At 38.8% G+C, this 26550-nt stretch overlaps 1 protein-coding gene and 2 long non-coding RNA genes across 5 annotated transcripts; 1 reads left to right on the top strand and 2 right to left on the bottom strand.

Annotated features, from left to right (window-relative positions):
- The first annotated feature begins 7140 nt into the window (after positions 1–7140).
- LOC127881890 (uncharacterized) lies at positions 7141–8654 on the top strand. The gene is made up of 3 exons (XR_008050334.1): positions 7141–7214; positions 7914–8017; positions 8320–8654. It is a non-coding gene; the product is annotated as an uncharacterized LOC127881890 (long non-coding RNA).
- A 3111-nt stretch (positions 8655–11765) lies between these two features.
- On the bottom strand, positions 11766–16673 carry LOC127831621 (visual pigment-like receptor peropsin). Its single transcript, XM_052356600.1, has 4 exons — positions 16050–16673; positions 14839–14941; positions 12231–12415; positions 11766–11834 (listed from the first exon to the last, which is right to left on the bottom strand). Exons 1-4 carry the CDS (start codon positions 16671–16673, stop codon positions 11766–11768), a joined length of 981 nt encoding a protein of 326 aa, XP_052212560.1.
- Positions 16674–25037: 8364 nt separating this feature from the next.
- Positions 25038–26110, bottom strand: LOC127881887 (uncharacterized). 3 transcript variants are annotated; one of them, XR_008050329.1, is made up of 2 exons: positions 25560–26110; positions 25038–25394 (listed from the first exon to the last, which is right to left on the bottom strand). It is a non-coding gene; the product is annotated as an uncharacterized LOC127881887 (long non-coding RNA). The 3 variants fall into 3 exon arrangements; XR_008050330.1 differs by having other exon boundaries at positions 25038–25361; XR_008050331.1 differs by having other exon boundaries at positions 25593–26110.
- Between the last annotated feature and the right edge of the window lie 440 nt (positions 26111–26550).

Genomic DNA, 26550 nt, shown 5'->3' with positions numbered 1-26550 from the left:
AAAGCGTCGTGTGAGGGCAATAATCTCGAGCGACGACGAGACCGTCGCGGAGGAGTCGGATATCGCTCCGGCCGGTGCTAACTTGAACAAGCCTCCTATCATTGCGAACGTGGATGACGTAGACACCGATCGCCAAAGGACCGAAAACAGGAGGCTGATCACAAAAGAGCTCCGGGAAACCGTTCGGGAGAGCGGTTTCTACTCGGTCACTGAGAAGTTTAAGGAATTAGCTTTGTTCAAGGTACGTAGATCTCCGTCTGTGGTGTCTCGACGCGGTCTGAATTGCTCGTGTTCTTTTTTTTCCACACATTTCGTTTAGATATCACGCGCATTTTTTTCCTGTCTTTCCAGTTCTTTCGCGTGCACCTGAAGCGGGCTGGGAAGTCGGAGCGAAGAATTGGTATGATCGTGGCAAACGTGGAACGGATGACGTATAAGATGCATCTGATGGCGTCGGCATTCAGCGAGGGCCCCTCTGCGCAGAAGCTCAATTTTCAAACCAAGACCCTTACGATTGAATCGTTCTTAGGATTGCTCAATGAGATGAGTGGTTGGGGCTATAATGTAGCAACTAAGCTCATATACACGGCGGACTTCATTAGATTCTTGAAGTACATTAACATGGACATGGGTTTGAACCTCAGTTTGGGCAATAGGAACGAGTATGATAGGATTAAGATTCTACTCGCCAATGTTGTGGACGTCCGTAAGGGTCTGGAAACGGAAGTAATTGCGCAACTCAGCGCGGAGAAGGCCACGAAGGAGATGCCGCCCACGCTCGACAAGGTGACCGAGGTTCTGCGCGTGGCCAAAACGGATTTCGACACAGAAATGAAAATGATTGGAGACATGAAGGAACGCGCGATAATATATACATCGAAGAAAATGGTCACGTTTATAAACAGATACATAACGGCCTATCTATGTCTTAACCTCGGCCAGCGTGTCAGAGTAGCTGAGAACCTGACAGTAGGTGAGTATAACACAGCTTTAAAGCGCGAGCGGCAAGTCAAGGGTGGCGAGCCTTGTCTTATGATAGGCACGGCAGAACAAACGCCTTCCGCCACACACGACTGCCGCATCGCCCTTAATCCGTATTGGACTAAAATGTTTGATTTTTATTACGGGTACATTCGCGCCAGCATCTTTAAGAAGAAGAACATGACGCACGAGTTCTTTTTCATCCAATACGACGGCAAGCCTTTCAAGAAGGTCAGTGATGGCATCGTCAAGCTACAGATGCAGTACAAGGTGGCCAAAATCACGTCAGGAACGGCTCGGATAGCGATCCAGACGTACACGCAGAGCCTACCGCCTGCCAAACAGTTCGCAGACTTCATCGGTAAGGCAAAGAAACCCTAGAATCGGCTTGTTGTCGTCGCAACGCACCGCGACTCTTGCGGTGTCTCGAGCGCCCCTGGCCCTTGAAAATGCGACTGAGACAGTGCGAATTATTTATATTGTTTGATAGTATGATCAAACCAATTCTATGTTATGGATCACAAATATGGGTTAACGAGTATATCGACTCAATTGAAGTTGTACATAACAAATTTTGTAAACGAATTTTGCGTGTTAAAAAACCTACTAACACATGTCTTGTTCATGTTGAATGCGAACGTCTCCCATTATGTGTTACCTACTTTGTCAATTTTATAAAAATATTGGTGTACGTTACTATCTATGCCTAATCATAGATACCCTAAACAATGTTATATAATGTTAAAAGGGCTTCAGAAGTCAAAACAATGCTATTTCGTTATGGATATGGAAATGTATGGATAAGTCAAGAAATTGGTGATGTTAAATTATTCATTAGACACTTTCGCCAACGTATTATTGATTGTTATACTCAAAACTGGCAAAGTGATAAAAACTATTCTTCTCGCTGTCACCATTACATGTATTACAAAACAATGCTTAATACTGAACGATATCTTACCTTAGAAAACATACCATATAAACATAAAATTGCATTTTCTAAATTTAGATGTTCTAATCACAAATTAAATATTGAGATTGGTAGACAATAAAATATCCCATTTGATGATAGACTATGTTATTTTTGTCTGGATAACAATAATATACATGTTATTGATAGTGAATTTCATGCATTTTTCTATTGTTTTAAACACAGGGACATCCGTACCCAATATCTTTTTAATTGGTACCATGGGGGATGTTGAATGTCTGATCTTTATTCATTAATGGGGTCAAATAATGATGAAAGTATCCATAAAGTCGCAAGTTTTGTATACCATCTGTTAAACAACATCAATTCATAACTTTGTATGTATATGTATATCTACATGTGAAACAACATCAATTTGTATGTATTTATTTATTTATCTAAAAATGTATAATTAAATATGGATAGAAATAGTTACAAGGCAACTATGTGATTGTATACTATTTGTGTATATTGTGTAATTTTGGGCCGGTGGCCTGTATTTACTTCAATAAAATTGAGTTAGAGTTTGAGCTCGTGCTGGAACCAAATACGCATCAGGTTTATAAGGTGAACAGCCTCTAGTTGATAGAACAATGTAGGTAAAGGAAGTCGGCAAAATAGATCCGTAACTTCGGGAAAAGGATTGGCTCTAAGGATCGGGCCGGTCGGGCTGCGGTAGATAGCGGATCGAGTCCGAACCGCTCGTGGAAGCCTGCCCTCTGACAGCGAATACCTTCCGTGTGATTTTCTAAAATTTTGTATGTTTTGGATTTAGTCGTTTTTCGACATTCCGTGATTCCGTGAATTTTCTCTTTTTTGTATGTTTTTGACTTAATCGTTTTCGACATGCTGTTTTGGATATAGTTTTTTCTATGGTAGTTGGAAAGTGTTCGCGCGTCAGGAAACAGGCCTCGTGCATGGCACACAAACGGTCCCACGAGAAGATTCTTTTCCTGCGGCCCGGGATAACGATTAATGCGGAAGGTACGCTGGACGGTTTTCTAACCGCTGTATCAACCGCAGACAGGAGAGCAGGCTCGTATCGTGAATTAGGGCCAAAGCATACCGTGTCCCAATAAGTAGGTATCGCCGCAATCCGACGATAGGTAGGTAGCTGCATGGGAAGCGGCCGACCGGGAAATACAGAGCGGTTCAGCGGCGACGACGAAGACACCCCCGGACCGAAAGCAGCATTTCGGTTCGAGGGTGGGGAGCAGGCGAGTCGTCACTCCTTAATGTGGCTTCCTGTGAACTATATAGCGCTTTGTTCGCAGGGAACGGTCCAAAGCCCGTGTAAACACAGATGGGGGAGATCACCAATATATGGCGAAGCAATATTTATCGGGCGGCTCTTCAAGGCCTTTCGCAGAGGCAGTGTGGGGCGGTTGTGTGCTTGTTTAGAGTCTGGTTATTCACGCCTTACCATAGGTAAAATGACGCGACTGTAGCCCAATGATTTATCTTCCGATGTTCTATAGATTTAATGGCCCGTAGCGAATGGTTTTATCAAAAAGCGGCCCGCGCCGATGGGCTAGGTCAACAAAAAAACAAATTATGGCTCGGGTTCGACAAGGGTCACCGGCGCAAGCAATTGTGGGCCTTTGACCTCGCTATATCCGAAAATGTCAACTAGTGGTAGACAGGGCATATACTTTGCTATGATATCACGCATAAGATACGATTATAAAACCCGCATTTACTGCGGAGATGGCCGCCGGGTTGTGCGTGCCAATTGTGTCTGGGTTTTTTTTTTTTGGGGGGGGGGGCTGATTTTATTTTGTTTTCGACAATTTCTTGCAATATGTAACACGGACAAAATTGTAAGTGAATTAATTTCCTTCCGATGGTATATACATTATATAGGTGCAGAGAAAGGTTTTATCGCAAGGCAGTGCGCGCAGATTGGATGGGGGGGGGCGAAATCTGGCGCGCTTTCAACACGGGTCCATACTTGTGGTTTGTATGGGAGGTGGTCTGGAATAGGGACGGGAGCAGCGGAGGTGGCAGCAGCAGAGGACGGACGGAGCAGGCCTAAAAATCAAGGGGTGGCTCTGATGAAATCCGTAGAAGTGTCACAGGACGGCGGTACTCGATACGCTCAAAGGACGCAGTAAGTATAGGTTGCCACTCATTTAGGAACTCGGTAAGGAAGTAACGTCTTAGTTTGGCAACCATTTCACGGTGACCATATACACTGTCGACGGTGGGCCTTTCGAGAGGCTGCTCTGGACGCCGCCCAGTACGAGTATATTGCGATGTTTTTTCTTGGTTCTATTCTGGCTAGTTATATTTTGTATTCTGAAGTATAAGAGTGGGTCGGTGAAAACGGGCTGTGTTCAATGTCCGTAAATCATCAAATTACTTCTGGTGTTTGATTGTTTGCAGTCCATTTCCAAATTATTACATGTTTTGAATAATTTCAGAAATCATCATCATCATCATCATCATCATCATCATCCTCATCCTCATCATCATCATCATCACCATCACCATCACCATCATCATCATCATCATCATCATCATCATCATCATCATCATCATCATCATCATCATCATCATCATGATCATCACCACCATCATCATCATCATCATCATCATCATAAAACAATAATCGCAAACATCATCACCGTTTTCATTTACAAGAACATTCATAATTGATTTTAAAATCATACTCATTAAAATGTGCATGCGTTATTTTATACAATTAAGTTAATTGAAATAACATACATAACACATACAATCATTAATATGTATTTTATTCGTCATTATATCAATAATATATAACTGAATATGACAACCGTGTATGAATATTTTAGTCCATATTCAACACATACGATATTACTCTCAACATTTATGTATCAACATTCCTTAAACAAAAATCGAAAACGGCGTACAGTATTTCAATTTCATTTTTAGCGCCGTGTTTATCAAAACACCTGTGACAATATTTAACAAATTATAAGAATAAATGACATTTCACCTTTTCACATTTACATGCATGCGCCGATGCCGGCAGTAATACGCTAAAGCCAATGCCCAAAGGGAACGTGCACCATCTGCTATTATATTGTCTGACATAACAGCCTACGGACACTTCCACACGACATGTTACTCAAATCGCTGGAATCCAATATCAAGCTGTCAAATATTTCATCTGAATGGGAATGTGTAAGCAGGACATGTTAAGGCTCAACAATGTTTTTGTTTCAGGTTACCCAACTTACCCACATAGTAAGATCTAACACAATTGTATATGCGCATGCGTTTTGAGCTATGTGAATGCAAGGACATGTTGCATATAATATTCATATACACAAGGTACACATTTGTATAATTCACAGACCTAAGGAGTTGATAAAATTCATAAACGTTATGCGTCACTGTATTGCGCTCATGTAATGCGCACATATAATGTGCAAATGCGATGTGCTGATAATATTATCAGTCGTTATGCGCTTATCTAATGCACATAAATGAAATGATAATACGATGCTACAAATTGTGTCATGATGCGCATTCTATACATAGATTGTGACGTCACTACGTTACTGTCACCTCTAAACTAAAACGCATCACATTTCCCTGGTTTGGGGAATTATGCTTCCGCCAAAGTAGGTCTACGTAGGAATGAAATTTTAAAAATGAGAAAAAACTTTTTATATTGTGTGTTTAAAACGGAATTTTGTTTAAAGAAATGTTATTTAATTATGTTTAAATGTGATTCTGAATCTCTGTTAAAATTGATAGTGATAACCGATTAAGACCGGTGTGTACACAATGCATAATGCGTACATAAAATGTGCATGCCGTATACGGTGGCGCAAACATTACGTCAGCAACCACGTTCACACGTTATGCACACACACACACATTATGAAGTCGTGATTCAGCGACGCAGTGAGATATTATTGTGCACGTTGTTAGGATGAACGTGGCTATAAATGGCATATCTGTGAACTCCTATAAATCCAACTGTAATACAATTGACACCTTCATTTTACAAACTCCTCGAACCGAGTACGAATCATACCGGTAAACGGTCGGTTACTTGCCTTCTTGTTTCTTATCGGTTACGTTTCCTACCGGTTAAGATGTACATCCTCTTTCACTTAAATATCAGTTACCTACCTTCCCGGTTTATGTCGGTTCCCCCGTATACAGGTCAAAGTCGCATACCTCCGCTACCATTTAAATATGATCACTATTGTGTTAATGTCGGTTACCTCCGCTTTTGGTTATCGAACTGCTATAACCCTGCCATGATGCAATTAAAGGGGCCGTCCAACAGATTTTGGCATGTATTGAAGCATGTCATTAAATGCCTTATATTGATAAATTTAAACATTTGACCTAAAAATCTAAAGTAAAAAAAACAAGAATACACTTTTAAAAAAAGGAAAAAAAGTAACCCTCAACAGGGCTCGAACCACTGACCACTGGAGTCCTGTACTAAAATGTCTCCCGCCTAGACCACTCGACCATCCATGCTCATGCTTAGAGCGGATGTATTTTTTACCTATATCGTAATCCTCGTAGTTTCCCAAAATATAACTACAACAACAGAACTTTCCAAATTATTCAATCGTTTCGCGTCGCACGACGCTTTATATTTTCAGGTTTTCAAATCGTCAAAAGATGCATATAATGGATCTTTTAGAGCCTGGTAAATGGTCAGTATTACTGTTTCCTCACAAATATCATAACCAAAACGACAATTTGCGAATCTGAAACAACTTTATTTAATTTTGTCAATTCACCAAAACGTTAAACGGCCCCTTTAAATATGATCACTACCGCTTTAATGTCGGTTACCACCCCTTCACGGTCTGCTATTACCCTGCCATGATGCGGTTACCATTGCAAGTTCAACCAGGGAAGAAATTTGCTTTGTACGACTTTTACTTATCTTTTGAAACATTGGGACCTTTCTTATGAATATGACCCTATATCGCTCCCTTTGTGCAAAAATGTACCGTGTAACATTGAAATTAGAAGGCACACGGTACCTTTTTGCACCAATAGGGCGATATATTTATGTAAAGACATTATGATGAATAATATCATTTTAATAATACTCACACTGTTAGGGCCACGGGGATCTGCTAAGAGCTATAAACAAGTCAAATAACTGCACGGAGGCTGCTATTTAATAACCGTTAAACGCCTCCTGTTTTCATAGTGCTCGTTAGCGAGACCAAAGAAGCGGCAAACTATCAGTAACAAGTGGTGGATAATTCTTGATTTAAAACTTTATTTGAAAAAGGTAAGAACTACATTTGTTTTGCTTTGTTTTTGTTTTAAATCATATACAAGTCTTCTCCTTACGCGGACATGCTAAAACATAGTCGTATACAAGCTCAGCTGTGGAACATTTTATCGGCCATGGAGGCCTCATATGCGAAGGGCCATAAAGGGGCGTGCAATCGGATTTCACGTGGGACCCTTTGGACACACGTTGCATACTGACTGAAACATAATTAAATTGTTCTGCAAAATACGAGCATACTCACAAGCACCTTCCTCCATAAAGCATAAGAATATACGGGCCCAATATCATGTATGTGCATGTATTGTAGATGAGATCATTTCGAGTGGGTAGTGTAACAAGCTGCACCATAACCTAACATCGAAGAACGGAAGCACTAGAAGCAATAAAACATCAGTACTGTACTGTATAACTAAACGGGGACGTAATACTAAAAGGAATATTACACAGGTCAATTGTTACAAGTGTTTGTATCAGTCTCGTGGCTTACGCTATTTCGTATCACACTCGAGGCTCCGCCTCACGTGAGAAACGTCATCACACAAGTCACTCGACTGATACAAACACATGGAACAGTTGACTAGCGTACTATTCCGTATGTAATCATTTCATGTCACTTATACGCACAATAAGTCACAATAATATTAGCACGACCCAACGTGTGAGAAAATAAAATACCATACGAATCGCTTTCAGGTTAAACATGATATACATGGTGTCGTACTTGACGTGCCTTCTCCTGTTGACGTTATTTCCGGCGTCGACAATAGCATCATCGTCATCAACGGATCGTCCCGCGTGTAAGACTCGTAGAATATCTTTTTGAAGTATGAACTTGTCATGTTAACAAGTGAGGAATTTCGTTGAAAAAAACGTCAGGAAAATCACAGTGGCATTTGCATGTATAAAACACATTATTTAGCATAGCCATATAACATATTTTTTATAGACAAAAACACAATAAATTTTTCGAAATTAATATTTAAATAGCAAATAAAGTATTTTTCTAGACAGGTTTTTTACACTTATGTATGCAGGCTTTATAAAAAGGTATAAAGCGGACACAAACATGTTTAATTTAGATGTATCACTTTGGTTTCAGTTTGTGACGAGTTTCCGACGTACATCCGTGATCCCACGCAGACGCCAATGCTGCTAGCCGCCCTGATCTTCTTTAACCCGCGAACCGGAAAGTGCCAGTTCCAGACGCTAGCTACAGGCATAGTGGCGCCAGGCGAGAACAGCTTCCGGAATTTTCGAGAATGCATGATTACTTGCAAGCAGCCGCTGCCGCCGTTCGCGCAGGAAAAATAACTAAAAAAAATGTCATCAAATGACAGCTGAATCTGCTGAAAATAAACTACGAGCAAAACAGACGTCACCAATTGAAACTGAAATTACTCAATTTATTACTGAAATAAACTACGCACAAAATAATGACTGATATTCAATTGACATATAAATTGAAGTGGATAAATTATATACGCACACAATAATGACGTCATCAGCTGACTTCTATCTCTTTTGATTTATATTTTTTAACATTATTTCGATGTAATTAAATATGAAATTACAGGTTAATGTATTGACTTACGTATTCGAAATGATTTAAAAGAGATTAAGAGCTGTGTTTGTGAAACACAATGCCCCCTACTGCGCTTTGAAGCCGCTTTATTTAGGAACAATGTTATATTTTGACTGTTTAGGTCACAGTGACCTTGACCTTTGACCTAGTGACATCAACCATGTTTGATTGTAGATCTCAATGAAATGCATGCACGTGTGAAGTTCAAAGAACATAGACCCAAGAGTTTTCATTTTATGAGCAAGGTTAAAGTTTTGGGACAGACACACACATACAATGACAGACAGACATACAGGCCAAAAACAAAATACTCCATGATCATTCGATCTGGGGGGGGGGGGCATAAAAATATGCATACTACACATTTAATATCAATCTGAATATAAAGCACCAAGAATACAATAATCACAAATCCAGCAACCATATTGTTTACCAACATTCACTTTAAACTAACAACAATAATTGTACAATTAACAAATGCACACTTATTTTAAGATATATAAACGAGTGTGTTCCTATGACGACTTTAACCCATTTATGCCGAGTGGACTCTCCCATCCTTCTAAAGTGGATCGATTTATTTCCTAAATTATAGATGTCTAGTATATTTATTTTTATATTTAGAACATTCCTTGAAGCAAACAGCGCAGACCGTGTTTAGACGCCGCATTATGTGGCGTTTCATCTGGGTCTACGCTGTTTGTCAAGGCCCTGTTTTAACGCATTTATGCCTAGTGTCTAAAAAAGGCCTTGGCAAACAGCGTAGACCCAGATGAGACGCCGCATGATGCGGCGTCTCTTCAGGGTCTACGCTGTTTGCTTAAAATAATTTCTGTAAGAAATATTCTAAATGTAGAAATAAATTAACTAGACATCCCTATTTTTTAAAATAAATTGATCCAATTTAGAAAGATGGGAGAGTCCACTAGGCAAAAATGGATTGAGCATGTTGCAGATGTATAGAGTCAGAGTAACGAACGACAGCACGAACGGGACTATGTAAAAACAGCTTGCTGCAGTTAGCTCATTACCGGTAACCACAGTTCGTGTAAAATCTTCCGAGATATAGATGGAATATCAGTTGTCGATGTGTGTTTTTTTCATAAAAAAATATGTGTAATTTGCTAAAAAATGGTTAATCTTATATCGAAAAATGAACAGAAAATAGCGAATAGAAACACATTGCAGTACTTATTATTATTTTAATCTATAAAACGCAATCATCGCATGGAAGAAGGGATTCGGATCAACTCAAAGCTCTTCGCGTAATGAAAAGTTACCATTGGGATGAGTTTTGTGCTTCATGGAACATTTCTGGTTTGTTTATCTAGATTGTTTGCTGTTTTCTACATTGTGTCGAGGTTTCCGCGAGCGAGCTCGACACAAATCAGCACGCACCTCTCCTTGATGGACGTGTTTTCCCCACCATTCCGCGTCTTTTCATACATTGTAATCGTAAAGAGATATAGTTGTCTGGTATAATATGGTAAAAAAGAACAATACTATTGTCTCAAATAATATTATATTTGATGAATTGTAGATTTATAAACAAACTATTCTTTTATAAATTATGTCACTTTTGAGGCGGCGGTAAAAAGTCACAGGAGTACTCGCTTCTAAAATTCAGAAAGGCGTAAAAAGCACCTTAACGCAGAAGCGCATTACTTTATATGAAGTATTTGGTTGCTGTTTGCTCTACCCTTTTTATTTCAAAGTTATCAACATTAATATCATGATCACAGTACACGTACAAAGAAAAAAACTCGATCCCGGAAATTGGAAATATATTATGACGTCAAACGTGTCTGGATACTCGGATCGACTCTCTAATGTTGACATGTTCAAATCGTTCCGTAAAAACCGCTGACGTCTCTTTCGATGAAAGTCCTCGTATGTTAATATTAGTGTCGTTGTCTGACGCATAACTATGGCTAAACTGCGAGCGCTATTTACACTGTATCATAGACAATCCTTGAATACAGTAGTGAACTGATTTCCCTGCGCCTTATTGATACACTCTATTATACATCTTACTGACATTTATTCCAACGATTTTTGACAATGTCGTACAATTATGGATAATATAACCATTTGTTCGTGCACTATTTTTGGTATGGTTGAACAATTGATCATATAAACATCTGTTCGTGCACTATTTTTGGCATGGTTGGACAATTGATCATATTTGTCTTGTTCTGAGAAAATTGGGCAAAATGTATGTGCGTAAAGTGTCGTCCCAGATTAGCCTGTGCAGACCGCACAGGCTAATCAGGGACGACACTTTCCGCTTAAACTTGATTTTCGGTAAAAAGGGACATACTTTAAACGAAAAATACCATTAAAGCGGAAAGTGTCGTCCCGGATAAGCCTGTGCGGACTAATCAGGGCTACCACATTTGTACACGGGAATAGTATTCGGTTGGGCTGATAAGCGCGATACGGCTAGACAAGACGATGGTACAGAAAGTTGCGCATAAATATTTCCGGAGCAGCCGGTAATCGCCAAGGCGTAAATCCAGTATATTCTGTTCTCGTTCTCACCAAGAGTATAATGCTGTTAGCATTTTAAACATATGACCATGTTCAGGCATCTTATTGGATTTGTGTAACAAAACATACAATAAACAAAATACATATTTATTTATAAATGTATACAGTGTCATAAAGACGATGCAACAATATCGAAACATGAGCGTGTATATGTGTGAAACAGAAATGTCTATATTACATGCATAAACAAACGTGGAACAAACATTTGGGATATGTTCCCTACATTAAAGCCATGCATTTTTGTCCAATCCCTCGCATTCTTCGCCGCTCGAAATTCGTAAAATTCCATTTCAAGTCAATTTCACACAATGATGACGAAATGTTGAAGAAGAAGATATGTTAACTTAAAAGCCCTCGAAACAGTCTTTTCCGGAAAACGGAAAAAACTGCGTTTTGACAAGACATGTTAAAGACTAGTCCACGCCCCCTCCAGTCCCATTTTCTTTACAGGTGTGACCTTGAAGGTTCCGGTTAGAAGACATCTGTTACATTGGACACGTCCTCTAATACTAATTATATTCGTTCCAAGTTATGTCAAAATCCATCCATATATGACAAAGTTATGACAGAAAATAATTTTCAATTTTGACCTCTTAGACAAACCTTGACCATTGATGCAGAAAAAAACGTCCTCTGATGATGGTTTACAGGACGGACGCACAGACGCAAATACACACAGACAGACAGTGAGCCTGCTATTTGACGCCTTTTTTCGAGGCGGCAAATAAAACAACAGCAAAACCAAACATCCCCGCATATATATATAGAACTCCGTGTGTTTAATGGGCCAATGAGGAGTTTTGGATCGTTTCCATCCGGAAAGACTCTGCGATCGCTGAACTCTGCGTGTTTACCAACGATGAAGAACAACAGCATACCAACTTCTCCATTTTCCGACGAAAGCTTTTGTCCAGCAGGGCGTACACCAAAGGGTTCCAGATGACCTCCGTCTTAGCTAACCATGCGGCCGATCGGGTCAGAATTGGGTCGAGGGCGTGCGGGTTTGCGAACACGGTGTAGAAAGAGACGATTGCGTAAGGTGTCCACGATACGACGAAAGCCACTGAAATATTGTATTAAAATTGGATATATGCAGTACGGCGTCAATGACACTGCCCTTGCCACTGAAATAGTTATGTTCGTTGGAGTAGGGGGTGGTCCAATTAATTCAATAGACAAACATCAAAAACGAAAGTATTGTTCATTGGCAGATTAAGAAATATAAATCCAGCATCATTTCGATTTTGGTACGTTTAGATAAACATGTGTTGAACTTCAAAGATTATCGACGCAAAATGATAACAGAGGATATTAAGTACATTAAGTAATGTAAAATGTATTTATTACCATACAACGCGCGCGTATCAATTATATAGAACTAAACAATCAATAATACATAACTCAACAATGAATAATGAAGAACTCAACAATCAATTATCTCCGACAGGTATTTTTATAGAGTTAAGAATAAGCAACATTTCCATCACACTGCATCGCTATCATTAAACAAATGGCTACAACAAGCGCAATTGATGGCTCTTGATGGATTGTTACTAAGAGAGGACGAAATCAAATTGGTCGATAGTTTGACTAAATTTGGTCTCAGGGCATTGGAGTGAGTGAACGCAAATTGCCAATAAAAACTATGTACGACAGTTTTATTCCATTTTCGATGGGTTCCATTTTCGATGGGTTCCATTTTCGATGGGTTCCATTTTCGATGGGTTCCATTTTCGATGGGGTGCAGAGCGCAGAATAAACACTGTGTGCGCATATTCAATAATCATCGTTAACAGGTTAACGAAAAAGTACATTTCGCGAAATATTCAGACATAACTAAAAATAATTAGTTAATACAACACTTATTGTTCTTGCTTTTTAAATGCATGTGAGGGGGCAAAATGGACCTCACGGGGCACACAAACATATTTCCTCATACGAATTTTACGTGTGGCAAATCCGACGAATATCTAATCAATTTGGTGAAGCCGTAGCGTATTTCGCTAAAATAACTGTGTGCGTTGGTCCTGTAATAAAAGTACCTAATACGGCGTACTTGTAGGCGTACAGAATGTGTGTCTCCCCTGAACCGACCGACCCCTGACCCGACCGCCCCAATGTTTTACAGCGTTGTATCCAGAAAGGATTTAAATAAATATACTCAGAAATAGAATGCACTCTGTATTATTTATATATTCCACCTCACAAACTGGCCTTTTCAGAGTTTGTGTTCGCACAAACAACTTCATTTTAATGTATTTGACGTGAAAAATATTATGTTTTAAGTCTTTAAATTAAGCGCAAAACTGGTATATCACGACGAAGAAAGAGTGTTTTTTGTATATACATGTGTGTATTAATTTTTGGAAGACCGTGAACTATTTTACGATGTAATTAATTGTTCTTGTTGTTAAACAATCAAAACATTCAAACAGACAGGTGCAGCAAAAACAAGCGGAGGCATTGGATACACAGATGTCGATTTTTTAACTAACATGTTGATTATGCGCGGTTCAAAATGGGTGTGAACTTCTTTCAAGATCGCGGCACATTAGCCGGTAAGCGTTGGTTTGTAAAGTTGATGGGCAATAAATACATTTTATAAATACAAGTATTTATAGATATGCATCAGCATTTTTAATTCCACGACAAATCCTTTTTAATTCCTACGCGGATGGTATGTAAGAGTAGATCTATGCATATTTCACAAAATATAGCGAGAATAGTCAGGCGCTAGCATAGTGACGTCAAAAACCTAGTGACGTCAAATCATAGTGACGTCGAATTATAGTGACGTCAAATCTCTTTGAATTCAACAGCGGAAGAACCGGTACACACTTACAGACTAAACCCACTGATATCTTGACCAGGTGGAAAAACACACTTACAGACTAAACCCAATGATATCTTGACCAGATGGAAAAACACACTTACAGACTAAACCCAATGATATCTTGACCAGGTGGAAGTACACACTTACAGACTAAACCCAATGATATATTGACCAGGTGGAAGTACACACTTATAGACTAAACACAATGATATCTTGACCAGGTGGAAGTACACAGTTACAGACTAAACCCAATGATATCTTGACCAGGTGGAAGTACACAGTTACAGACTAAACTCAATGATATCTTGACCAGGTGGAAGTACACACTTACAGACTAAACCCAATGATATCTTGACCAGGTGGAAGTACACACTTACAGACTAAACCCAATGATATCTTGACCAGGTGGAAGTACACACTTACAGACTAAACCCAATGATATCTTGACCAGGTGGAAGTACACACTTACAGACTAAACCCAATGATATCTTGACCAGGTGAAAGTACACACTTACAGACTAAACCGAATGATATCTTGACCAGGTGGAAGTACACACTTACAGACTAAACCCAATGATATCTTGACCAGGTGGAAGTACACACTTACAGACTAACCCCAATGATATCTTGACCAAGTGGAAGTACACACTTACAGACTAAACCCAATGATATCTTGACCAGGTGGATCTGTTTTCTTCTTCTTTTAATCATCGCCTCGCTGGAAGCAGGTATCACTCGAACTGACGACTGGTGAACCTTTTATGTAAATAGTCAGGCATTGAATTAGACAGTTGAGTTGTTTCATAAAACATTAAAGTCGCTCTCATATACATTATCAGACAGACCTGATCAGATCTTCGGGCTATTACGCGGTCTCTTATCTCTTTCGGATTTAAAAATTATATGAAAATGAGCCTCGCTCTGAAAACAAAACGGTTTGAATGCATTTGCGTATTTCGCCTTCCCCGATTAGCCTTTTAGCCGCTTTTTTTCTTAGTAATTTTCTCTCCTATTCGTAGCGATATTCCAGTTTAGGCTAAACATGTCGTCCCTGATTAGCCTGTGTGGACTGCACATGTGAATCTGGATGACACTTTACGCACGTGCTTAAAACCTCTTTTTACCAGATCGACCCTTAACTATAAGTTCCATTTAATCGTTTTCAAATATTGTTACGGCACGGTTGTTTATACTGTTTGTAAACCCTTGATAGATATGAGCCTTGTTCTGAGAAAAGTGGGCTTGTGCATGTGCGTAAAGTGTCGTTCCAGATTCGCCTGTGCAGTCCGCACATGCTAATCAGGAACGACGCTTTCCGCCTAAACTTGATTTTCGGTAAGGAGGGACTTCCTTGAAACTAAAAATACCATAAAAGCGGAAAGTATCGTCCCTTATTAGCCTGTGCGCACTGCACAGGCTAATCTGGAACGGCACTTTACGCAAATGCATTATGCCAATTTTTCTCAGAACAAGGCTCATATGTGTTGTTTATGTTGATACTTCCTTATAGACATATCATAGTTATTTGTAGACAAGACTGCATAGTATCGTATCCTTTTCGGTGGTTTATAGAGAAATATCAGTGATTTAAAATTGTGAGTATATACATTTCTTTCATTAATCATGCATTAAAGTCGAAGAATTATTTTTCTTCGTAAATATTTGTATAATTACGTTGGGCTTACAAAAATAGGAGCTTTTCTTCCATTTACGACGCTTTGTATACACGTCCAAAAGCATTTATAGTATACAAAAATTAGTTTTTTATACAAATGTACAACGTGCTTTAATATAAATAACGCAATAAAACAAAGCAAACCCTGTACTTAAATCATAATATCAGTGTACATAATCCTGCACTTACCGTTTTGACGATCTGCACGTAGCAGACGCACATGAACGTCACCGGAAAGACGTAGCACACGGTCCCTATGAGTATCAGATACCCCAGACCGGCGCGACTGCGGTCATTCCAGGCGAGCCCGCAGCTGGTCCCATGCGCCTCCAGCCCGTATGCACCGAGCCCAAGCAGCGGAGATACCGCGAGAACCAGCGAGAGGAGCTGGCACGCGCCGAACGCTAGCGCCACCCGCCATTTTTCGACAGGCGCGTTACTGGTTGGCAGCGCCACTATGCCCTGGTAGCGGATGTAGGCGATGCAGACGTGAAGGAACATGGACGAGCATCCGAAGTAATAGACGATGAGCGCCTCGGCGATACAGGAGTCTTCTGACATATGCACTAACCAGTGGCCGGAAAACTCAGCGATTATCACTGGAATGTAGCCTAAAGCGGAGCTCAGCAAACCGTTCGTAATTATCGCAACTGTAAAGAACGAGGTCACGTTGACCATTTTCGGGTACTTCACGTACACGCCCATGGTAAGTCCGTTTAACGCGATTGCCAGAGCGAAAAGTAGCAATATCCATAGTCCGGACGTGATTTCAATCCACCGCGGGGAGTCAAAAGCGCTTGTTAGATTTAACATTTCGTTTTACCATTAAAATATTGCTTCACTACCAATTATTGCCAAAAAATGGTAGAACGTCTGCTACCTTATGCATAAATGTTCGCATGCAACTTTGTCGCACAGTCGACTGCAGGAATGTGCTGGCTGGTTAACGCAGTGGCTGGTACACACGTTTCTCAACAAGGCGACACGGGTTCAATCCCAGCTCCCGGCATATGTTGTTGGTGACCATTATAAAGGACTCGTGGGGTTTCCTTCTGGTTATCCGGTTTTCCAATACATCACAATACCACGTGAAAAATGTATATATTTCAGTAAAGCCGATGCAGCTGATCTAGTAAGTCAATTAGTTGGAAGTCCTGGAACACACCTCGGGTTCTCACATAATGCAACATCGGACAGGTAAGGACCTAATAAAGTTCGAAGCACATGCACACACACACCGCAAGTATGTTCGCCTAACGCACAGTCTCCGTTCAATGACATCTAAACATCGACAGTTTGGAGAGAACCAAGGAGTGTCTGTGGCGTCTTGTTTTCAATAACACATTGTTGTTCCCAGTTCAAATATGCATCAACATAGGTCAATAACATTTAATTGTGCGGGAGACGGTTGAAAATAAATCATAGAGAATGTAACTAATTAGTCAGTTTTGGAAAGTATAAATTAGTTTCCAATTATTTCAATATTTCATCACACACAAAACTTTTCTGACGGTCACCATATCTATCAAGTGCTCTGTTATGTACAGATCCTGTTTTGTAATCTGATCAGAGTAATGTGTCCGACATTTGGATGTTCGATCCGTCAATTAGGAAAATAGTTAATTGGATTGGGAAAGTGTCATTTTTGTGTATGAAGTTAACATCCAAGAAAACGCCAATCAAAAGTCAGATACGTTTTAGTTTAAAAAAATTATCTGGCGACTCACTGCGTTGTAGCTTATAAAAATGTAAATTACTCAGCAGATATTTTCAATTGTAAAATACAAACAATTGTGGTAATTTGGGAAAGGTATCGGATCCCTTAGTGAGGGGCATTTTACGTCTAGAAATCCGTTTTTTTAAGAATAGCCATAATTTAATCATGTTCACAACAATATCATTCAGATTACATGTATTTGTTTGTACAAGATATCGCGGTGAATAAAATACTAGAAAAGTACCTACATTGATCATGCATGTTATCTGCGCATTAAAAAAAGATCTTTTTTAATGATTTTTTAAGAAGAATGTTTAACAGAAGTTTTGGGAAAATATATACTACATAGCTTGCGGAATGGGCCCTAGTGTCCCCCATAAAACTTCATTAAAAGGGCTGTGATTTTCATCGATTCTACTCAATACACGCCATATGGTATTAAATAAACAAGAGATTGCCAAGCAATATAGTCCCCTTCCGGTGAAACTCCACCATTGTCAGATTAAAAAAATAAATATATATATTTGTTGCCATAGCAACCAGAATTCTTGACGTAGTAAAAAATGAAATGACGTGCATAATGTCCATATTGCCATCTATCCATGTTTCAAGTTTCATGAAAAAATGAAGAACTTTTAAAGTTATCGCGGGATCCAGAAAATTGTGACGGACAGACAGACATACTGACTGACTGACTGATGCACAGAGTGCAAACCATAATTCCCCACCGTTAGGGGACAAATTAACATGTTGCTATGAACAAGCGTGGAATACGATAATGAAAACCGCGGACCATTTTCCACACTTTCACTCAAGCCGAGAACTGCTCACAAGTTTCAACTGACTTGGACTATCTACCATGCATGTGGGTGACGCGATCAATAGTGTCATTTTATGGACAAAATTGTTCAAAACTTGTAACGGTCAATTACGCTTACTACCTTTCGCTTAAGCATGAAAACAAGAGAACATTGATGGCCCTATAGCGGACAGCAGAGTTCACGGACATCAGTTATTGAAGAAACCACGAATTGACCTGATGAAAGCACGAATATAGTTAGAGAACAAAAGAATAGACTTAATAAGAAACCACGATTTGACCTGATGAAAGCACGAATATAGTTAGAGAACAAAAGGATATACTTAATGAGCCGTGTGCATGTGCGCAAAGTGTCATCCCAGATTAGCCTGTGCAGTCCGCACAGGCTAATCAGGGACGACACTTTCCGCCTAAACTTGATTTTCGGTAAGGAGGGACTTCCTTGAAACTAAAAATACCATAAAAGCGGACAGTGTCGTCCCTGATTCGCCTGTGCGGACTACACAGGTTAATCTGGGATGACACTTTACGCCTGTTTTCTCAGAACTCAGCTCTAATGAACAATAAATGTGTCCATAGGTAACAGATGCGTTAACATTCAATTTTTGTCTAAAAGCTCCGCTTATGTCACACGTAAGCTGTTGATGGCTAACTTTGATTATTGACCTCATTGCGTGACAATGACCTTTAAGACAGGAGATACATGTGACATTGACCTTTAAGGAAACAGGAGATACATGTGACATTTGACCTTTAAGGAGACAGGAGATAATGTGACATTGACCTTTAAGGAGACAGGAGATACATGTGACATTGACCTTTAAGGAGACAGGAGATACGTGTGACATTGACCTTTAAGGAGACAAGAGAAACGTGTGACATTGAGCTTTAAGGAGACAGGAGATACACGTGACATTGACCTTTAAGGAGACAGGAGATACAAGTGACATTCGATATCCTCATGTTCATCATTTGTCGTGAACTGGTATTACATAGAGAATACTAGGTTAGCGTTGAATACAGAGAAGTTTATGTTGCGAGGCTTGGAACAAAATGATATCTATGTCAACATACATGTATAATTTAATATATAAATACAAAACGAATTTGTGCCAACCGATTCAAAGATAAAATACTAGCATAATTCTTATAAAGTTCACAAAGGCGCCGGTTTATTTACGTTAAGGAAGATACGAAATGGTTTTGATTCTCCGCCTTTCGAAACTAGAGTATGCGCCGGGACCTATTATGGACACTACTGAATCAGCTGGTCTATCTACAAAAACTTTGCCATGTCATAACGTTTAATGATTTTTGGTTATGGCTCTCAAAGTTGTTTGTCTGTGCCACAAAATGCACCATTAATTTGTAATTGCAGAAGAACGATACAATCAAGTTTACTTAAGGATCAATTACATGTAGTACGATGAAGGCATCAATCAGAATTTTCAGTTCATGAAAATGAAATGACTTGTTCACTCTTGTTTTTAATTAGTTGGGTAAGTCTGTGTTTAAGATCATCAGAACTTGGCAGTTACGCGCCTTATCAGTTGTACTACGACCTACAGTTTGTAGCAATGCATTACGTATCCGCTTAAACGAACGGTATCGCATGGCGAAATAAAACACAACACACTGTTCATCATAATGCAATTTATCATTTAAAAGTTATTTTTGTAACAAAGACGTAAGACAAACATAGAATAAATAATGTCTCGGTTAGAAAACTGCATATTGAGTGGTCATTCATAACGAAGGGGCCATTTTGGAGAAAATAGTTCCGGGGACAATTGTCGACGCGATGACGCCTATTGATGTCTCAGTACGAGAAGTGTACTATCTAGATTAAGTATTTTAAGAGTATATATCATTTAAAAATGAATGTATGCATATTCAACTTAAACAACTTTTCTTTCATCATACTGCTACATTTGATCACTTTTACTAAAGAAACAATATAACATAGAGATTTTAAAGATATCAACACGTCATTGCATATTGTTAATAAATGGGACTCATAAAAAACAACGACAAAAACGACTGTCCGACCTACCTATACTCATCATGACGTTGGTAATTTGGACAAATGACATTGTATTGGTCTAATGAGCTCTCAAAATAATGTAATTTCTATTACCAAATTAGTTAAAAATAGTGTGCGTTAATCAGTGCAACGTTTTGTGCTCTGTGAATAGTTCCCAATAAAGTTTAAAGCACGTATTTATACGATGCAGATGACCTGTCTGCTCTTCTCACACTATCTCGCGAATAAATTACGCCTACGCTTTTCCTTTAATCTCACATATTTTGTATATTTTTTTAAAATAAAAAGGACATGACGAGTAATTATGACAAGTTTACCGGGAACATATCTCTTACTAACGCCGACAATGACCAATTGAGCCTTATTAGCAACCGGTAGACCCTTGTGTAGCACATTAAGAAAACAACGCACAGTGAGACTGCAACATGCAATCAACATTTCTTTCAAAACTCATTTAATTAAACGGTAAGTTCTTATGACGTATAACAAACAATAAATTCATCAATAGTTTTTCCCCAAACGGGAAAAGTACCGGTACTGCGCTAATTGGGAAAAAATAACGCAAACAAACTGGACCTTAGAAAATTAGCGTCGTTAAAATTTCGATTGGGAATTACGGGTCCTTTTAATTGTTTGTTACTAAATTGCACCGTAACATCTAAATATTCTATTACTGTTATTTTTGCTGAAATGTTCAGTTTCAGAGCTCATTTTATTTGTTCACTTGTAAAAAAATGCGCGTTTGGAACGAACATTGATGCTACTTATCTTCAATATGGCAATTATTTTGGACGTCAATTTGGAATTTTTATAATCTTTCCTCGATTGGGAAACGTCCTTTACGAGTATTTTATAAAGAAGGAAAACTAATCATTTAATTTCACACATGAAGTTTTAGCAATGTACACATTTATATACAAACATAGATTTAAATAACCCAACTTCCTATGATTTGAAGTGAATATTTTTTATAAAAACTATTATAGCCTCTTTTCATGTGTATGCGATCATTAACTTTGTATTCCAAATGCACATATGCGCCCCGCTTTGGGAAAACAGGGCTAAATGCATGTGCGTAAAATGTCGTCTCAGATTAGACTGTGCAGTCCGCCCAGGCCACTCTGTGAGGACACTCCGCCTTAACTGGATTCTTGCTAAGAATAGATTTCCTTTAAAACGAAACATTCCATAAAGCGGAACTGGCCTTCTTGATGAGCCTGTGCGGATTGCACAGACTTATCTAAGACGACATTTTACGCACATGCATTTAGCACGGTTTCCCCAAAACGAGGCTCATATATGTGCAGTTATAATACAAATTAATGACGTATTTCCACAAGACATACGCCCCCAAGATTGGCCCTCCTAGTGTTCATCACTTAGAACACTTTTATTAAGTATAAATAAAGAACTATTTATAATACGAGAAATGTGTTTTAAACGCCCAGTCTTAACCTGCAAATTATATTCTGATAAACTATTAATAACTGTTTGTTCTTATTTCTGTTAGCGATAAAATAAACTTATAATCAATAGTGCAATGCATTTAGTTCAAGACATCGCAAGTCTATTGCTTGATCAATTACTTAATAACGTTCTGTTCATACAAGTTTTTGTAAGTGATACATTATTACATGTATTCCTAAATGAAATGACCATAATTAATAAATAACAACAAAAGCCCGTTCTTCGAACACCGGATTTCATTAAGTTTTCTATAGATTGACAAGAAATATCTTTAAAAAAGATATACGGCGTTCATTGTGGTTTTGGTTGATGAAATATAAAGAGTTACATCAATGAGACAGTAAATGCCTTTTTCTGCGCAGTTCTTAGCAGCATCACATTTAAATATTGCATTGCGCCAGATTTCGTGGCTTATATTAGATATTCTTAGAACAGACATGTTGAAGTGGGTTTTCGGACATAGTTCTGATTCTATTGTAAATAGTATCTTGAATCATCGCGCACATGCTTAACAATTGGTCGCTATGGTGGAATAATTCGTATTAAATTAAATTAAAACTTATAATGGAATTATTGAAAAAAATCTTTTATAAACATACCGTAATTATATCGCCGAATATCTGCAGTTAAGATATTTCCGGTCATGTTGACCGGGTTAATGCGATAGAGTTTTTGTAATGAGTCTTGAACTGACCGCGAACTGAACTTTATACCTTGCGAGATGGAATGCTATGCATTTAAGTGAGGTAACAATTTCACTGCTGGAACGACGGATTGTTTAAAGCTTTATACTTTTACATGTTTTTTTAGGTGTTTTGAAAACAATTAACATATTTTGATCAAAACTAAAATCAGGATAGGAAACAACAATAGTTATATAATCTAAACTATACGTGATCACAGAATGCAATACGGTAGTAATAATAGGGTAGTAATAATTAAATATGAGAACACAGCCTTTAAGTACTTCATGAGCTTCGTCAATGGGAAGTGAAGCCGCGGTTAACCCTTTGCATGCTGGGAAATTTGTCGTCTGCTAAAATGTCGTCTGCTGAATTTCTAAAATTTGCATTTTCTTCAAAAACAATACAAAGAATACTATCAGAATAGCAAACAGTTTGGATCCTGATGAGACGCCACGTTCTGTGGCGTCTCATCTGGATCCAAACTGTTTGCAAAGGCCTTCAAAATTTGGTTCCAGCACTGAAAGAGTTAAGCTTTTTTGTCCTATCCAATTAGACGTATCACATTTAGACGTAGGAACAAAATGAAACGACGTGCATAATGTCCATATTGCCATCTATCCATGTTTCAAGTTTCATGAAAAAAAATGAAGAACTTTTAAAGTTATCACAGGATCCAGAAAACCACCATTGTCAGCAGTATTTCTAGTCTATTTGTTGCCATAGCAACCAAAATTTTTGACGTAGGAACAAAATGAAATGACCCATATTTCGAACTTGACCTAGACATCATCTAGATACAACTTTTGACCAAGTTTGGTGAAGATCAAATGAAAACTACTTGAATTAGAGAGCAGACAGCATGCTCAATGTTTTAAAACGCACTAAGTGACCCCGTGACCTAGTTTTTGACCTGCCATGACCCATTTTCGAACTTGGCCTAGACATCATCTAGCAACAACTTCTGGCCAAGTTTGGTGAAGGTCTGATGAAAACTATTTGAATTAGAGAGCGGACAACATGATGAATGTTTAAAACGCACTAAGTGACCCTGTGACCTAGTTTTTGACCCGGCAAGGCCCACGTTCGAACTTGGCCTAGACATCATCTAGATACAACTTCTTACCAAGTTTGGTGAATATCAGATGAAAACTACTTGAATTAGAGAGCGGACAGGGACTGACAGACGGACCGACAAGCTCACTCTTATATACCCCCCTAAACTTCGTTTAGTGGGGGTATAATGACGTGCATAATGTCCATATTGCCATCTTTCCATATTTCAAGTTTCATGAACAGATATTAAGAACTTTTAAAGTTATCGCAGGATCCAGAAAAGTGTGACTGACTGACAGACAGAGCGCAAACCAGAAGTCTCCGGTGAAACCAGTAGGGGTGACTGACTGACAGACAGAGCGCAAACCAGAAGTCTCCGGTGAAACCGATAGGGGAAGTCTCCGGTGAAACCAGTAGGGGACAATAAATATTGCTTCCTAAAGGTAGTGACAAGTTCTTTTTAACATTTGACCTAATTACCAAGTTTTTGGACTCGCATGACCCACATTCAAACTTTACCCAAATATTGTCAAGATAACCTAGATTTGGATGCAAATGACCAAAAACTCGGTCAAGATACACACTGTGACCAAGTTTCTTCAAGATTGAGTCCTGTATGTGGCGTCTATATTGGGAGCAAGGTTTTTCTAAGATTTGATATGGTGACCTAGCTTTAATACATTTATGACTAGCGCCTAGAAAAAATGCCTTGGCAAACAGCGAAGACACAGATGAGACGCCGCATGATGCAGCGTCTGATCAAGGTCTGCACTGTTTGCTTAAAGGAATTTCTGTAAGAAATATTCTAAATATAGAAATAAATATACTAGACATCCCTTATTTTGGAAATAAATTGATCCAATTTAGAAGGATGGGAGAGTCCACTCGTTATAAATGGGTTAACGGCACATGACCAAGATTCAAACTCAGTCAATGAACATTCAGACCAAGTAAAATTGAGGCATTAATGTTGTGTCTCGACCGGTTTAAGGTGTTTCTGCGATTTGACCTGATGTACCTGGTTTTTGGATTTACAGGACATAGATTTGCACTATGTTTAATACTGTAAAGACAAAATTGTGACCAACTTTCATCCAGACTTAGTCATAAATGTTGCCTCTGGAGTGGTAACAAGGCTTTCCTTAGGTTTGACCTTAACACCCTTCATATTTGACGAAGTGACCTATTATTTCAACGTACGTGATTCAGATTTAAAATAAGCTTAGATATTGTCAACATAAATATTATGACCAAGTGTCATCAAGATGTAGTCATGAAAGAGGCCTATGTAGGGGTAACAATATTTGTCTAAGAGTTGACCTGGGATTCCATATTGCGGACGCACATTCACCACTTTCCTCCAAGCTATTTTCAAGATGAACAATCTGACCAAACTTCCTTAAAATTTTATTAAAAATGTGGATTCTAGAGCAATAAAGAGCTAAGCGTTTACAAGCCTGATACACAACATACAACGAAGGACACCTGGTCTCTCAATAGCCCACCTCGAGCACTTTGTGTTCAAGAGAGCTAAAAATCATTATAATTAACTACCTATGTATGCTCAATTTAAATACTTCAATCACTAAACAAAAGCCATATAAGAGACGACTGAATGATCATCCAGATTAATTTTAATGTGATTCACCTATTGTGGGTTTGCCCATTTAATGTGATTCAACTTTTGTGGGTGTGCCCATTTAATGTGATTCACCTTTTGTGGGTTTGCCCATTTAATGTTATTCACCTTTTGTGGGTTTGCCCATTAAATGTCATTCACCTTTTGTGGGTTTGCCCGTTTAATGTGATTCATCTTTTGTGGGTTTCCCCATTTAATGCGATTCGTCTTTTCTGGGTTTGCCCATTTAATGTGATTCAACTTTTGTGGGTGTGCCCATTTATTGTGATTCACCTTTTGTGGGTTTGACCATTTGATGTGATTCACCTTTTGTGGGTTTGCCCATTTAATGTGATACACCTTTTGTGTGTTTGCCCATTAAATGTGATTCATCTTTTGTGGGTGTGCCCATTTAATGTGATTCACCTTTTGTGGGTTTGCCCATTTGATGTGATTCAACTTTTGTGGGTTTGCCCATTTAATGTGATTCACCTTTTGTCGGTGTGCCCATTTAATGTGATTCACCCCTTTGTGGGTTTGCCCATTTAATGTGATTCACCTTTTGTGGGTTTCCCCATTTAATGTGATTCACCTTTTGTGGGTGTGCCCATTTAATGAGATTCACCTTTTGTGGGTTTGCCCATTTAATATGATTCACCTTTTGTGGGTTTGCCCATTTAATGTGATTCACCTTTTGTGGGTGTGCCCATTTAATGTGATTCACTTTTTGTGGTTGTGCCCATTTAATGTGATTCACCTTTTGTGGGTTTGCCCATTTAATTGATTCATCTTTTGTTGGTTTGCCCATTAAGTGTGATTCTCCTTTTGTGGGTTTGCCCATTAAATGTGATTCTCCTTTTGTGGGTTTGCCCATTAAATGTGATTCACCTTTTGTGGGTTTGCCCATTTAATGTGATTCACCTTTTGTGGGTGTGCCCATTTAATGTGATTCACTTTTTGTGGTTGTGCCCATTAAGTGTGATTCTCCTTTTGTGGGTTTGCCCATTTAATGTGATTCATCTTTTGTTGGTTTGCCCATTAAGCCATTAAGTGTGATTCTCCTTTTGTGGGTTTGCCCATTAAATGTGATTCTCCTTTTGTGGGTTTGCCCATTAAATGTGATTCATCTTTTGTGGGTTCGCCCATTAAGTGTGATTCTCCTTTTGTGGGTTTGCCCATTAAGTGTGATTCACCTTTTGTGGGAGTGCCTGTGAACAGAAGTCTTCCACACCATAATTTTGTACAAAGCAAGTCAACGTTGGGTAAGCAAACAATGTGACAAAAA

This window comes from Dreissena polymorpha, chromosome 5 (assembly GCF_020536995.1).
Source record: "Dreissena polymorpha isolate Duluth1 chromosome 5, UMN_Dpol_1.0, whole genome shotgun sequence".
NCBI classification, from domain to species: Eukaryota; Metazoa; Mollusca; class Bivalvia; order Myida; family Dreissenidae; genus Dreissena; species Dreissena polymorpha.
This window is presented reverse-complemented; position numbering and strand designations above follow the sequence as displayed.